Source organism: Orycteropus afer, unplaced genomic scaffold, assembly GCF_000298275.1.
Source record: "Orycteropus afer afer isolate SDZICR_OR568_19922 unplaced genomic scaffold, OryAfe1.0 scaffold00197, whole genome shotgun sequence".
Lineage (NCBI taxonomy): Eukaryota > Metazoa > Chordata > Mammalia > Tubulidentata > Orycteropodidae > Orycteropus > Orycteropus afer.
Genome location: NW_006921784.1, coordinates 4,813,561 through 4,830,646, shown reverse-complemented (window position 1 = coordinate 4,830,646; position 17,086 = coordinate 4,813,561). Strand labels below are relative to the sequence as shown.

At 45.1% G+C, this 17,086-nt stretch overlaps 1 protein-coding gene across 1 annotated transcript in view; it reads right to left on the bottom strand.

Moving 5' to 3' along the window:
* Nucleotides 1-17,086, bottom strand: part of KREMEN1 (kringle containing transmembrane protein 1) — an 83,489-nt gene that overhangs the window by 55,884 nt on the left and 10,519 nt on the right. Inside the window, exon 3 of the mRNA XM_042781933.1 lies at nt 5,034-5,272. Within this exon, the coding sequence (XP_042637867.1) occupies nt 5,034-5,272 (239 nt within the window). The remainder of the gene's footprint in view (nt 1-5,033; nt 5,273-17,086) is intronic.

Sequence of the window (17,086 nt, the reverse complement as noted above, 5' to 3'; positions counted from 1 at the left end):
ACACATAGGCAAGAAGAAGGACACAGGGAAGGGGTAACACAGGGAGGAGGGACAAGGAAGGAAGAGAGCTGTTACACTATGGGATTGTAATTAGTGTCGAGAAACAAAATGCGTACCAATTGTTGAATGGAAAACGAATCTGCTTTGTAAAACCACACACAAATCACAACAAAAAGTTAGAAAAAAAAAATTATCTCTAGATGGTGCAACTAATGGCGATTTTAATTTTTTTCTTTTCTGGTCTCTTTATTTTCTCTTTCCTCTACAATGCACTAGTGTATTGTATATAATTCTCCTACTGCAATAGTGTAAAATTTGTAACCAAACAAAAACTGAACTCACTGCCATTGAGTCGATTTGATTCATAGCAACCGCTCCTTGGGTTTCCGAGGTGGTATCTCTATGGAAGCAGATTGCCTAATCTTCCTTCCAAGATAATTTGTAAAGGTTTACTAAACAGGAAGATACATGGTGACAAAGTGCCTAAGGCATTAGATTGCTAACTAGAAGGCTGGCAGTTCGAACCCAGGAGCCACTCCTCAGAAGGAAGGTTGGGCAATCTACTTCTGTAGTGATATTGCCTTGGAAACCCAAGGAGGGGTCTCTATGAGTTGGGTCCAACTTGAGGGCACATAACAACAACAACAAGATACAATAGGATACAAGCTGGATTCAGCAGAGGACATGGATCAAGGGATATCATTGCTGATGTCAGATGGATCTTGGCTGAAAGCAAAGAATACCAGAAAGATGTTTAGTTGCGTTTTACTGACTATGCAAAGCATTTGATTGTGTAGATCATAACAAATTATGGATAACACTGAGAAGAATGGCAATTTCAAAACACCTGATTGTACTCATGAGGAACCTATACATAGACCAACAGGCTGTCATTTGAACAGAACAAGGGGATAATACATGGATTAAAATCAGGAAGGGAGTGTGTCAGGGTTGTATCCTTTCACCATACTTATTCAATCTGTATGCTGAACAAATGATCCAAGAAGCTGGACTATATGAAGAAGAACGTGGTATCAGGAATGGAGGAAGATTCATTAACAACCTGCAATACGCAGATGACACAACTTTGCTTGCAGAAAGTGAGGATGACTCAAAGCACTGACTGACGAAGATTAAAGACTTCAGTCTTCAGTATGGATTACATCTCAATGTAAAAAAAACCCAAAATACTCACAACTGGTGCAATAACCAACATCACGATGGATGGAGACAAGACTGAAATTGTCAAAGAGTTCATATTACTTGGTTCCACAATCAACACCAATGGAAGCAGCTGTCAAGATATCAGAGGGCATATTGCACTGGGCAAATCTGCTGCAAAAGATCTCTTCAAAGTGCTGAAGAGCAAAGATGTCTCTTTGAAGACTAAAATGTGCTTAACCTAAGCCATGGTATTTTCAATCTCCTGATATGCACGCGAAAGCTGGACAATGAATAAGGAGGACCAAAGAAGAGTTGATGCTATTGAGTTGTGGTGGTGGTGAAGAATGCTGAAAGTACCATGGGCTGCCAGAAGAACTAGCAAATCTGTCCTGGAAGAAGTATGGCCAGAATGCTCTTTGGAAGCGACAATGGCCAGACTTTGTCTTACCTATTTTGGTCATGTTGTCAGAAGGGATCATTCTCTAGAGTAGGATGTCATGCTTGGTGTTCTGGTTACCCAGTACCACTCTGACAAGAAATATACCACAAATGGGATGGCCTTAACAAACAGGAGTTTATTCTCTCACAGTTCGGGAGGCTCCAAGTCCAAGGTCAAAGTGCCAGGCTTAGGGGCTGGATGAAAGCCCCTCAACCTTGGGCTTCAGCTCTGCCTCCAGGTCCCGGCCCACTGAAGCTAGAGGCTTTTCTTCACTCAGACAGCTGCTGGCTCCTGAGGCTGCCAAGCCCAAGGTTGACAAGTAAAAAGGCACAGTCCCGACATTACCAAATCACACAGCAGGCCATTAATTCAAGTCCATTGTAAGTTCCCAGGTTGGCAGACCATGGCAGGCTGCTGAACAAAGACACAGCTACATGCAGGATTCAAGATGCCATAAGCTGGAGACTGTTCCCCAAGGCTTCTGCTTATATACAGGAAGCAGACCACATACCCAAAGGCAGCTACTCAGCTGCTCACAGTAGATTTCACCATGGAGTTGATTACTAGTCTCATCATGGGGAATACTACATCCAGCTGCCCAGCCACTCAACCAGGCCCAGCCAAGCTGACACACAAACTTAACTATCACACTTGGTAAAGTGGAGGGTCAATGAAAAAGAGGGAGGCCCTCAACAAGGTGGACTGACCCAGTGGCTGCCACGATGGGCTCAGGTATAGCAGGGATTGTGAGGCTGGTGCAGAACCGGGCAGTGTTTTGTTCTGTTGTGCACGGGGTCGCTACGAGAAACAACAAGATACAATTCATATAATACAGACACCGCTGACAACCTTTCACTGGGATCTGCTGGACAACCCATGTGTGACAGAAATGAGCTCTACTTCTTCCTCAGAAACTGGCTCCTCAGGGAATTCCAAGGAAAACTCTGGCAAAGAGTTTCAGTTGGAACCTACAATCCTATAATCTCTGTACTGATTTCTGACATCAACAGAGCATTTTAAAAAGAATTCACATTTCTCAGTGATAATGGCTGGGGATAAAAGCCCTTGAAGGCCTTTTCAGTTCCAAGACATCATGACAATAATGGGGCAAGGCTGTCGAAGTGGACCAAAAAGTGGCCAGGGCTTCTGGGCACACAGAAAGCCTCCACGCTTTGCAAGCGCCCTGTATTTGGACTCAGAACACTGGGAACCTGACACTCTGGTTAGGCCGGAAACGGGCATAAAGACCCTGCAGCAGGGAGCTTCAGAGCAACCCCTATCAGGCCTGAGAGGGATCAGCCTATTGTGTGGCCTAGAAGATAAGCCTCCCTGAAGCACAAAGGGTCCTTTGATTCCCTGTGCCCAAAGGCAGGTGCCAGGGCCAGCTCTGCTCTTCCCAGTCTCTGCCCTCCCCTCTAATCCACATACGTCAAACTCAAAGGGTGTTCCCATCACTCGCCATCTCTCAGACATCTCAAATGTGATGGGTCTGAAAAAATGGCACAAGACAAACATGGTGTCAGGTGTCGGCTAAGAAATCAAAGCCGGAGAATTTATACAAAGCCTTTCTTTAAACAGCCTTTCACTGTCATTTTTTCTCTCTCTACTCCGTGCTAAGCTTTGATGTATTCTCTGGTAAAGCCCTTGGAAAACAACTGTTTGTTATCAATGTCACAAGCGTTTTGAAAGGCATCAGAATAGCTTAATAAAGAATAAGAAAATTCATCTGTGACCTCCCTGCAGGGCTAAAACAAAAGGCCCCAGGCTCTCTGATGTGATAATGATCAACAATTTCAGCATACACCGGTAGTTCAGGTCTGGTACATTCCACCATATCAAAGGAGAGGGCTGCAGATGCCGGGGCTCGGGGCTCGGGAGGAAAGTGGGCGCCCCGGCTCTCGACTGCTCTCGCTATGGATATTTACTGGTGGGTTTCTGGGAGCCTATGGGTAGAACTTGGTGCTAATATATTGTTTAAAAAATCTTTATTTTTTCCCCATATAAATTAAACCTCATTGGAAATTTCAAATTTACCTTAAAGTCAGACTTAAAAACAGAAACTCTTCTGAGAGGACTTGCTTGATAGGAAGCAACAGAGTAATGGAACACACCCACAGCCTACTCCCAAGAGACTGTAGAACAAGAAGTAACTTTGTGCTAACAAAACCCAAGCACCCATTTCTCTTTCTAAACACTCTTCCCAACCTAATTCAACTATCCTTATGAATGGGAAAATCGGAGGAGGAAATAAACCAGACCGTCTCAAGGGTCCTGGTAGCACTAGCGACAGTACGTAAGGAGAGCAGAAGGCAGAGAGTGTGGCCCACACAATGCAAGTGCGTGTTGGCTCAGCTGGGTTAACAGTGCCGTGGGTACGAGTCTGACATTCCAGGAGCTGCGTGTAGTGCAGCAATCACCTCTCTTTGTCCCAGTGTTGGCTCAAGAGGCTGCCTTTGCACCTGTCCTAATAACAAATTAAAAAATGGTTGAGTCAGGAGTCACATTATCAGGACTGTGGGTATTAACAGCTAAAATGGAGCTATAACCAAAAGAATTCAGCGTCTCTGCTCCAGTCCCTACAGACCAGTGATTCTTAACTTGTTTACATCAGGGGTAACTGAGAATCTGATGAGAGCCGCCCATCACCTGCCCGGAAAATCATGATTATACGCCATTTTAGCCGCTCCATGGAGCTCTGGTAGGATAGTGCCTAAGGTCCTTGACTGCCAACCAGAAGGCTGGCGGTTCAAATCCACCAGCCACTCCTCGGAAGGAAGGTTAGGGAATCTACTTCCGTAGTGATACTGCCTTGGAAACCCAAGGAGGGGTCGCTATGAGTCAGATCCAACTCGATGGCACATCCAACAACAACAATAAGCCCCTGCTGGAGTCAGGCAAGAGGTGAAGGGCGAAGAAACCTCCTCACCCGCTGAGAAGTACTAAAGCGCTCCAGTCTAGGATACAGCTGCTGGCAGAGCAAGGTTATGCTGGGCTGGCAGGAGGTGCGGAATGTGGGGCAGCTTCCTTTGCTCAGAAACAGAGGGAAGCTTGGGTCACAGATGGTGTCCTGTTTGACCACCACATTCACAGCAGCTCAGGAAGCTGTGTGCACATATGTGTGTTTGTGTGTATTATTGTCTCCCGGTGGGAGAGCCAATAAGAAAAGGTTCCCAGAGAGTCATGGAATGATGAGACAGGACAGCAGAGCTCGGAAAACCAGCATCAAAGCAACCCGAGCTGAAGAGAGTGGTAGACGGTATCTGCGTGCGTGTGTGTACGGTACAGAGGAAAGATTTTTAGCATAGAGACATGAAAGGCCTTTGGAGTTGCCCAAAGGACAAAAAAAACATCTTCCCTAGTTGTGAGCAGGTTGAAAGGGACTGGTAGGAGAGACGAGAGGCTTTTTAAGTCCTGAGTGGCCCCATCTTACCTGCAGTAGTTATGTTCACCTAAGCCCCCCTCCCCGTTGGGGTATTTCAGAGTGTTGTATGGGTGCTGGAAAGTCTCGTTCCAGAACAGACATGGCCTCCCGCCGTGCCGCGCAGTCCAGTTCTGCGTTCCCCTGTAATCCGCACCATTGGCTGTGAAACACTCTAGAAGAAAGAAAAGACAGAGCAAACTAATTTCTGGCAACAACTCGTCTCCTCCCCTCTTGGGCTGATGTTCTATCTGGGCCAAGTTGAGAATGGGTAGTGTCTTGCTAGATCACAGACTCAGCGCAGTTAACCACTGCTAGGCTGATCATTCACTCACACCAAGGTACCCTCCAAATCCTAGGCCCATCTTAGCAAGAGCTATATATAGACACTAGAACATTTTTGCCAAAGTACACAGATCCCAGTTAGGATAGAAACAGGAAACTGAAATGTACTGAAGCCCACGAAATGAACCAGGAAACCCCCAGAACTGGGAAGAGTTGGTAACAGCCATCCACGTGGAATTCTGGGTACTCTGAGGGGGTCACTGCTCTTGCCAGTGTCTCTGTGTGCTAACTAGAAGCAGGTCACCAGCTGTAACTGAGCTCTCCCCTACAGTCTGAAAGGCTGCATGACACTTGGATTTAATAAGACCATCGGAGACAGCAGTGCTTTGGAATCCCAATCACACAAGTTGGGAATGACTCACATTCCCTGGTAATGAAGAACAGTCCTCCCACACAGTTAGAGACAGAGGTGCAACAAAACAGTCCACACGAGGGAGGAAGGACCCAGTTGGCATTTTTCTCTCACTCTTTTTCGAAATTCCTTCCCACAAGACACGCTGAAAATGGCCTTAAGTCCCAGTTTAATAAAATGACAAATCCTTGCAGGTGCAACACTGGGCTTTCGAAATGTGCTTCTCAGACCCCAGAAGGGAATGGGAACTTGGCTGATAGGATTTCCCCCACATATTGCACACATTAAGCTCAGAGGTTCATGGGAAAGACTCAGTACAAAGAGCCATTTTTTTAAAATTAGCTTAGTTGAAACTGACAGATAGAAGCACTTCAAACACTTCTTCAAGATGTATCACTAGAAACCTGACAATCTGGTGGAGCTACACGACCGTTCCCAAGCTTTACTCCTCTCCTTCTCTTGGTGTGCGCTGGCCTACGACTGCCGGAAGTGAGGACTCTGACTGCTGTCTCCTATTGAAGTTCATGTACCTCCTCCAGCCGAAGCATGTGGGCAACATGAGCACGGCCACAGTCTGGAAGACATTTCTTCCAGTATTTAAAAACTACCCAGAAAGCATCCCTCTTCCTATACCCTCATCTTCCCAACGTCCACACCTAGTGTTTTGTCTGGGCAGTTTTATGGATAGCCAAAATAGTCTGGAATTCCAGGTTCTACAGAAAACATTAGTAATTTATTGTGTTTGGCCCAACACTCACACGTTATAAGAAGTGAAACTCATTGTGTACCATGGTGACCAAACCCTCCACCAAAAGTCTGCGTAAATAAAGACGAGCAGAGGTACGTGACAGAGGCAGAACCGTGCAGCGTAAAGGACACTAAACTAGGAGGCAAAGCTCGGGCTTCTCATCAGGACCAGCTGTGTGACCTTGGATGCGTCACCAGCCTCCACAGCCCCACTCAAACTTACATGGTGCTTTACCGTGTGACAAGCTCCGTTCCAAGTGCTTTACCAATACCAATTTGCCACCAACCCAATGGGGAAGTACCCTAAGAACTGCAGTTTACAGACGAGGCAACTGGGTCACAAAGAGGTTAAGTGACTTGCCCAAGAGTGTGGCTCCAGAGAAATGACTCAACGACACCCAATACTCGGAAGGAAGGTTGGGCAATCTACTTCCGAAGTGATACTGCCTCGGAAACCCAAGGATGGTCGCTGTGAGTCGGGTCCAACTCCACGGCAGTGGTTGCGTTTGCGTTTTTACACCCAATATTGCCCCTAGTAGAAGTCCCTCATCACGTATCATCCTTGTTCCCCTCATCCTCTCCCTCACCCCACTTCCAATTCACCACTAAGTCCTGTTGACTTAAAATAAATACCCAAAGCCGCCCTCTCCCCTCCGGCGGCAGGGCCGCTGCTTCAGATCTGTCGCCCATCAGAGGAAAGCAAGCCTCCTGCAGGTCTCAGAAAGTCACTCGTGTCCTCCTTCAGCCCACACTCCACACAGTTCTTGTGGTGGTGGTGAAGTCTGTGTGTCAACTTGGCTGGGCCTGGTTGAGCGGCTGGGCAGCTGGATGTAGTCTTCCCCATGATGAGACTGGTAACCAACTCCATGGTGGAATCTACTGGGAGCAGCTGAGTAGCTGCCTTTGGAATGTGGTCTGCTTCCTGTATATAAGGAGAAGCCTTGGGGAACGGTCTCTAGTTTAGAGACACTTGAACCCTGCATGTAGTCAAGTCGTCATTCAGCAGGCTGCCATGCTCTACCGACCCTGGAACTTACAATGGAGTTGAATGAATGGCCTGCCATGTGGTTTGGTAACATCAGGGCTGTGCCATTTTATTTGTCGACCTTGGACTTGTTAGCCTCAGCAGCCAGTAGCTGCCCGAGTGAAGAGACACCTCTATCTTCAGTGGCCGGAAGCAAGAGGCAGAGCTAAAGCCCAAGGTCAAGGGGCTTTCTTTCCCACAGCCCCTAGAACCTGGCACTTGGAACTTGGACTTCTAGCCTCCCGAACTGTAAGAGAATAAACTCCTGTTTGTTCAAGCCATCCCATTTGTGGAATATTCTTGTCAGAGTGGCACTAAGGGACCAGAACAGTACTCACAGTCCTTAGGAAAACCTAAGTGCTCAGAAGAAAACCCAAACTCTCCACTGTTGTTTACAAGGCCTCCAAGATATGGCCCCAGCTTCTTTTCTCACCACACCCCAGCTCTTCCCCTACTCACTCGCTGTGTATTCCAGCCACACTGGTCTGCTTTTAATTCCATGAGCACACCACACTATTTCTGGCCTGACATGTTCCTCTAATACTTCTTCTGATACTTCCCATCACAGACTGTTAGCCTCAGAAAACCCTTCCCCATCATCTGCACTCCTGTTTTTCTGCCCTTTATTTGCTTCTTCATACCAAAACCAAAAACCAAACTCACTGTGGTCAAGACGGACTGGACACATAACGAACCCCTCCTTGCGTTTCCAAGGCGGTATCGCTACAGAAGTAGATTGCCCAACCTTCCTTCCGAGGAGTGGCTGGTGGGTTTGAACCACCAGCTTTCTGGTTAGCAGTCAAATGCCTTAGGCACTATGCCACCAGAGCTCCCTTGCTTCTTCATAGCACATGTTATTTATCACTGGGAGTATTCTGATCTGCTCTAGTATGTGTATGTACATGCACACCCCAACTGTAAGGCTGCAGAACCTGGGAATATGTATTTTTTAAAAAGCTGCCCAGGTGATTCTGTTTAGTAATGAGGCTCAGGAGCCACTACACTAGATGATTCTGAGACTGCCAACTGCTGGAATTTCAATTGCTTTCCGGCTACACCACTTGGTACAGAAGATGAGTGGTTTTTCAGAGACCTTGTAGCTTGCACTCTGTGTTGCCACATCTTTTTCTCCTACTGAAGGTGGCTGAAGAACGGCCCAGGTACCAGCAACGTGCAAGGTGGGTGGGGTCAGTGTTCCCAGAGACTCAGACGACTTGATCTGGGCCTGTGACAGTCCTCATGAAGGAGGAGGTGGCGTCTGGGGGTGGGAGCGGGGAAATACAGGCTTGTTTGCTTTAGACTGTTTTTCTCAGACCACATCTTTCTATCACACTGGGGAAACTGAGGCACTGGATTTTTTTTACCAGACTTGCCTGGCACATGCCCACTATGGAAGAAGAAGAAGAAAAAAAAAAAAAGGCAAGAAAAACAAATTTGAGTGTCCTGGATTTAGTTACGTGCGCATCTTGATTTCATCAGAATATCAGGGTGTGTACGAGGTAATGAGGACTCTGCCTCCTTTATTTTGCACTGCCATGAAAATGACATAACTTTTGGCTAGATAAACAAGGAGTGGCTTGAACCAATAGTGAAAAAAATTGCATGACCATCTGTATATTATGTATTCAGTGAAAGACAATGAGTGATGATGACAGATTTAATACTTGGGGCATTATTCATTAATTCAGTCAACAAATATTTGACACTATATGCCCAGCAGGGAGCCTGGCAGCACAATGGTTAAAGCGCTCAGCAGCTAACTGGCAGGTCTGCGGTTCAAACCTACCAGCTGCTGTACAGGAGAAAAACATAGTTTGCTTCCTTAAAGATGATAGCCTTGGAAACCCTAAGGGGCAGTATGACTCAGTCCTGGGGGTGGCTATGAGTTGGAAACGATATGATGACAAATGGATTTGTTTTTGAGTTTATAACAAGGGCAGAACCCCTGCAAGTGACAATGTGCTCGGTACGTTTGGGGACCTATAAAGCAGTTCCTCACACCTGGCTGGAGGAGGAAGAGTGAGGGGAAGGGTGGGCCCTCCAACACAGGGTCCAGCAATGACGAGTGAGCAAGTGCGGCCCATGAGTTGTAAAAGCCAAAAGTGTGTGGGTCTCGAAAGTCAAGGGAGGGAGGTGTTTCGAGAAGGCATGACAAACCGTGAAAGTGCTGCTGTATTTCCTCCTTGTCTTTTCTCCTTAAGCTCTGGTGGCACAGCACTTAAGGCATCTGACTGCTAACCAGAAGGCCGGCAGTTCAAACCTACCAGCCACTCCGTGGAAGGAAGACCAGGCAATCTACTTCCACAAAGACTTATCACCTCGGAAACCCATTGAGGGTTTGCTGAGTTGGAATTGACTGGACGGCAGTGGGTTTCTGTCTTTTCTCCCCAGGTCTCCTAATAACTTCACAAGAAATCATTTGTATCCCACTCTGTCTCTCCATTGGAGATGCCACATCTCCTGATTTTGGATGATAACCGTCCTTAAGTTAGACAGAACAGCCCAACAGAAACATGGAAGAAACAAGTTTCTTAAACAGCAGAAAAACTACCTTGATAAAATCTTCTGCCATCAAAACCTGTACTCCTCTAAATTAGCAATTCCTTACCTTTTTCCCCATCACCAAAAATCCTCCAAGGTATGGAATAAAGCATTTATTTTTAAAATTGGAGATGTCAGTTTTATTAAAATTCTCTTAAGATCAGTGGGATCACATGAGGGTATGAAAATCCTTTAGTTGAGAATCTGGGGGCAATGACTTTGTACACGCTGATTCTTCTCTGTGGGACCCGTTGCTATGTCAGCCTGGGAGTTATTCCTTTGGTCATAAAATCTGAGGGCAAGAACTACATTTGGGTGACAGTTCAACACTTCTTCACTGTTAATAAAAGCTAGCTGGAATTTTCTCTCACGGAAAATATCACTGCTCATTATGCTTAGAATTCAGATGGGTTGGGTAGAGAACAAAGACTGATAGACTTTATTGCATATGTAGTCTACACTTTAGTATCTATACCTCACATTCCATAGGGTCTCATGCTACCTGTATGTATGTAAAATTATTTCAAGAGCTCTAATTTAGAGGTGTGACCTGCAGAAGACCTAGAAATATTTCCAAAGGTATTTTCCACATTGCAATTCCCAAAGCCAGCCTACCTGGTGATTTAATGGGAGACAGTTTAACACTTTAGTAATTCACACTCTGGAATACAGGGTGGCCACCTGCATCTCGTAAAAGGCAATGAAAGAGTACTAGGACTTAGTACTAAGTACTGAGGACTTAGTACTAAGGCAGCTGCCCAGTTGCAGAGGTCAGGATCATTTCTCAGGTCCGAAAGAGCACTCGTGGTCAGGGGAAGGAACACTAGGAGTGAAAGGTCTGCTTGGGCTCAGGCTCTGATTTGCCACTCCTTGTGACGTTGTGCATAACACATCCTTTCTGCAGCTCAAGTTTATCTCTGAAATGAGGTTTGATTAGATCAGAAACTCATTTAACTTGGATCGACGATGAAAGCCCATGGAAGCAGCAATCAAGAAATCAAAGGGCTTTTTTTTTGGCATTGGGCAAATCTGCTCAAAAGACCTCTTTATAAACTGTTGTGATGGTTATGTTTGTGTGTCAACTTGGCTGGGCCTCGTTGAGTGGCTGGGCAGCTGGTGGTAGTAATCCCCATGATGAGACAGACTGGCAATCAACTCCATGGTGGGATCTACCACAAGCAGCTGAGTAGCTGCCTTTGGGATGTTGTCTGCTTCCTGTATATAAGGAGAAAACTTGGGAATGGTCTCTAGCTTGTGGCATGCTTGGATCCTGCATGTAGCCATGTCGTTGCTCAGTAGCCTGCTATGCTCTGCCGACCTTGGGACTTACAATGAATGGACTTAAGTTAATGGCCTGCCGTGTGGTTTGGTAACATCAGGACTATGCCTTTTTACTTGCCAACTTTGGGCTTGTCAGCCTCAGCAGCCAGCAGCTGTCTGAGTGAAGAAATGCCTCTAGCTCCAGTGGGCCAGGAGCAGAAGGCAGAGCTGGACCCCAAGGTTGAGGGGCTTTCACCCAGCCCTTAGAGCCTGGCACTTTGAACTTGGACTTAAAGCCTCCAAATTGTAAGGATAAACTCCTGTTTGTTAAGGCCATCCCATTAGTGGTATATTTCTTGTCAGAGCGGCACGAGGTAACCAGAACAAGTGTTCAAAAGCAAAGATGTCACTTTGAGAACTAAAGTGTGCCTAACTCAAGTCATGGGATTTTCAATCGCCTCATATGCACATGAAAGCTGGACAATGAATAAGGAAGACCAAAGAATTGATGACCTTGAATTAAGGTCTTGGTGAAGGGTATTGAATACACCATGGACTACCAGAAGAATGAACAAATCTGTTTTGGAAGAAGTACAGCCAGAATGCTCCTTAGAAGGGAAGACGGTGAAACTTCACCTCACGACTTTGGACATGCTGTCAGGAGGGACCAGTCAGTCCCTGGAGAAGGACATCATGCTTGGTAAACCAGAGAGTCAGCAAAGAAGAGGAAGGCCCTCAACAAGATGGACTGACACAGTGGCTGCAACAATAGGCTCAGACACACCAACCAATGTGAGAATGGTGCAGGCCCAGGCAGGGTTTTGTTCCGCTGCACCCAGGGGGCTCTGGTAGCATAGTGCCTAATGCACTTGACTGCTAACCAGAAGGCTGGCAGTTCAAACCCACCAGCCGCTCCTTGAAAGGAAGGTTGGGCAATCTACTTCCGTAGAGATACCGTCTCGGAAACCCAAGGAGGGTTAGCTGTGAGTCAGGTCCGACTCAATGGCAAATCACCACCACCACCACCACCACCACAAGTACACAGGGTAGTAGTTGGAATTGACTTGCTAGCACCTTCAAAAGCTCCCTGTCAGAAAGAGGTAACTATAGGGAGGAAGTGGGAAGAAAGCTGTTTCACTGTGGGCAGCTGCAGTCAATGTTGTGAAACAAAATGTGTCACAAGTCTGTATGGAAAATGAATCTGCTCTGTAAACTTTCACCCATATCACAATAAAAATTTTAAGTTAAAAAAAATTCCCTGTGAGAATGAATCACTGTTTTTTTTTTTTTTTAAATCAACTAAAGTTAAGTCTCTGCTCTTTGTAGGACCACTTAGCACCTCGACTGATCCTATGTTGGAAGAATCTGGCTAGTTTTAACCTATTTTGGAATCAGCACGAGTCAATACACATTAAGTTCAACCATGGCATCTGAAGACAAGACGGCAGAAACACCATCTCATGAGAATAGCTTCTGTTCTTTTCAAGATGCTGTGAAATCGCTAAGTGGGCAAATCACAGATCTACAAGGTTTCAGAGGAAAAAGTTCCTTTTAATATTGTAGAGGGTGTTAAATGTTCGCTCAGCATACCTGCTGCTGTTTGGGTTTCCAATACAGACTGGTGTCCAGTGGGAACTAATGAGTACGTCTTCAAAGTCCATGTTCACTGGGCAAACTGCCCTCTATCCTCAGACAAAAGTGCTTCAGGAACGCTTATTTCAGTATGTGGAAGCCCGAAGTAAAGAGGCCCCTAGCCCTAGGAAGGAACTGGTTCCCCACCTGTTCCCACCCCAGCACCATGAGGCTGATAGGGCATTCTCCCATCTTCAGTGACGGCTCTCTCAGAGCAGTGATTCCCACAATCACACGGAGCAAGGTTATCACGGAGGCAGGTTATCGGGTCTAGACTAGAGAGAGGAAGTCTGGGGCTGGGGGAACCCTCTGCACCCGCACTGCACACACATGGAGAGTCAGTGGAATGAAGAGGAAACCACACCAGGGAAGCAGCTGAAACTATGTGGTCCCGAGCAAATCACCCAGACGCTGTGGGCCTTGGTTTCTTCATCTGAGAAAACACAGAGGATCTGAGCCAGCTGCTCTCAAGGTCCCTTGACTCTACCAAACCATAACCGACGTTCAAAAGTCTGGGGTGATGAGACTGAAAAAGACGGATGGCTAAAAGTCTCTTCCAGGTGTCAAATTCTCTAATTCTACATGTTTCTGTAATGGAAGTGATACTTCTACAGTAAAAAATAACTCCCCCTCCATTTGGGCCCTCCTTCTGCATAAAAGAAACCACATCTTCAACAAATAAATTGCAAGAAAAATAAAAAATAAAAAGAGGGGAACCTATAGGTTAATAGAGACTTAAGAGTCACATCAATGAAGTGTATTTTTTGTAGAGTGTGTGAATTCTAAGAAATACTGATTAGTCAGTGTGGGAAATTTGAACAGTGGATATTTGATGACATAAAGGAATTACTGTTTATTTTTTAGGTGTGATAATGGTATTATTATTATGTTTTTTAGGAGTCCTCATCATTTAGAGAGGAGCTCTGGTGGCATAGTGCCTAAGGCATTTGACTGCTGACCAGAAGGCTGGGGGTTCAAACCCACCAGCCACTGCTCAGAAGGAAGATTGGGCAATCTACTTCCGCAGTGATACCCCATCGGAAACCCAAGAGGGGTCGCTATGAGTCGGATCCAACTCGACGGCAGTGCATCATTTAGAGATATCTAGTAAAATACATACAATGAGATAATGTGATATCTTGGATCTATTACAAAAAAATCTAGTGGAGATACGACAATGGGTGTCTATTTGCCCAGAACAACAGGAGCATCAGGATGAGGAGGAGGATATGGACTGTGTGGCTAACTGCCTCCATGAACAACTGCCTCCTCTGTCATGAGACCAGAAGAACTGGATGGTGCCTGGCTTCTGCTACTGTACATTTTGGTCAATGATGTTATAGAAGAATCCTGTTCCGGTTCTAGTGCCACTCTGACAAGAAATATACCACGAATGGGATGGCCTTAACAAACAGGAGTTTATTCTTACAATTTGGAGGCTTTTAAGTCCAAGTTCAAAATGCCAGGATCTAGGAGCTGGTGAAAGCCCCTTAACCTTGGGGTCCACCTCTGCCTCCTGCTCCAGACCCACTGGAGCTAGAGGCTTTTCTTCACTCAGACAGCTGCTGGCTGCTGAGGCTGAGAAGCCCCAAGGTTGACAAGTAAAAAGGCACAGTCCTGATGTTACCAGACCACATGGCAGGCCATTAACTTAAGTCCATTGTAAGTCCCAACGTTGGCAAAGCATAGCAGGCTGCTGAGCAACGACACGACTACATGCAGGGTCCAAGTGTGCCATAGGCTAGAGACCGTTCCCAAAGCTGCTGCTTATATACAGGCAGCAGACCACATCCCAAAGCAGCTACTCAGCTGCTTGTGGTAGAACCCACCATGGAGTTGATTGCCAGTCTCATCATGGGGAATAACTACCACCAGCTGCCCAGCCACTCAACCAGGTGCAGCCAAGTTGACACACAAACATAACCACCACAAATCCTGATCAAAAATAGGAAAATGCAGAACAGAATTTCAAATTCTCATGAAATCCAGGCTTTCTGGAGCCATGAAGGCTGGGTGAATACTGCTCTGAGATAATCTTTAAACCTTAAACCAAAAATATCCCCTGAAGTCTTCTTAAAACCAAACAATAGTTTAGCTCAACCAGTAAAAAAAATCTGCCTTGGGCACTGTGTCCTTTTAAGGTCTATATGAGATCAAACTGACAACAGCAACTCAAAAGATTAGATAGAAACCGTAAGGTACAATGAGCTTATGTGACTGGGAGAGGCACAACTCAGAGAAAGAGGATGAGAATGGTTGCACAACTCGAAGAATGTGATCAATCTCACTGAATTGCACATGTGGAAACTGGGATTTGTATAAATGATCTGCTGTGTATATTCTTAAAACCAACAACAAAATAAATAGAAGTTTTTAACGAATCTAGTGGAGGAGGTCCAGAGGAAATCACATTGGCCGTAGTTTATAACTGTGGAAGCTGAGAGATACACACATTCATTAGACTCTCCTGTCTATCTTTGTGTTATGTCTGAAATGTCCCATTTTAAAACATTAAAATGAAGACACCTTGAAAAGTCATCCTTTTGCTCTATAATTAACCACCTGAACCTCTTTTCAAGAACTCTAGACAAACTCAATCAGCTATAGACTAAAATCAAGATAGATGTTGGTGTATTCCATCATGATCTGGGATTATGTATTAACAGTGCAAAAGGACCTAGAACAAGCTGCACTTTTACCCGAAGCAGAACTACCACACAAATAATTGCTGTAACTTTTTAAGTGTCAGTAGTTTTTCCATTAAAATACCTTGCAGGTCTTACTTTTTGTTCAGAGATGATGTCCTTAAAAACAGGAACAGAAGAAAAGCCCATGCCTCTCAGAAAGTTATTTTAACTCAAGTATTTATACTTTAGAAGGGGATTGAGGGTTCCTTTTTGACTGTCCCTTGACAGATGGAACATGTAATTATTTAAAAGACTATTCCAGGAAAAGCTGAACCTAGAGTAAGCACAGAGCCAGAGGTCTGCGTTCAGAAGACCTACACAAATACTTCGGAGAAGGGCGCTTACTATTTGTGAAATAGAAATTTGAAAAACAAATGATATCAAAGCAGAGAAGGCCCAGGATGCAGTGGAGGCTTGGGCACTGCTCACTTCCCATCTGGCTGTCACCTTGACCATACGCCACTCCGCTCCAGACAGGACCCACCAGAAAGCATGCTGTGCTTGTCACCGTCAGAGACGTGTATTTTTGCTGCAAACAGTCACCATGAATATGCAGCAGTGCTTGAGGAATTTATATATACACATATATGTGGGTGTGTGTGCATGTGTGTGTATGTATGTATGCATATATTTTAGGATATTATTAACACAAAATCATCAAATTGGAGACCAAAAGACGGTTTTTGCAAAAAATTACCATGGACATATTGACATCTAGCCCTATAATGTATACAGAGATTAGGCCGAGCTTGAAGAATGGACTCAGTGGGAGAGCTTGAAACCACTGGCTCAGTGGAACTCTAAGAGAAACATGTCATTAATGAACCAAAGCACCTGGTTTTACTGCCAGGACCAACAGAACATAGTCTACCACATTTTGGTGACAGTGTGTCTTTAGCTATGATATGTACATATGAACGGAACTACTTTAGATATTTATTTCTTAGGATAAGCCAATCCTTCCTCAATCATGAAATAAAATTTCACACTAGAAATAATTTTCACATAAGGAAAAAGAAAGCATGAGATGTTTCTTTAAAGCTCAAACCCAGCACTCTGGTGGGTAATACCTTATTTCCTTTAAAGTCAGCTCTAAAGAAATTAAAAATGATTTAAAGATGGAGAACTATTTGAAAGTTCTAAAACCAGTTGTAAGCATCTGATGCCATGGCTCTTACAGGATTTGGCTGGCTACCTAGAACCATCTGGGCTGCTTTCACCAGCCTCTGAGTTTCTTTCTTTCTTTCTTTCATTGTGATTTGGGTGAAAGTATACAGAGCAAATTCATTTTCCATACAGGAGTTTATACACATTTTGTTTCAAGACATTGATTGCAATCCCCATAATGTAACAGCTCTCTTCCTACTTCCTCCTTGTGGTTACCTTTGCCCTGTGTCCTTCTTCTTTCTTTTTCTTTTTTTTACTGTAATTTGGGTGAAGATTTACAGAGCAAATTCACTTTCCATATAGCAGTTCA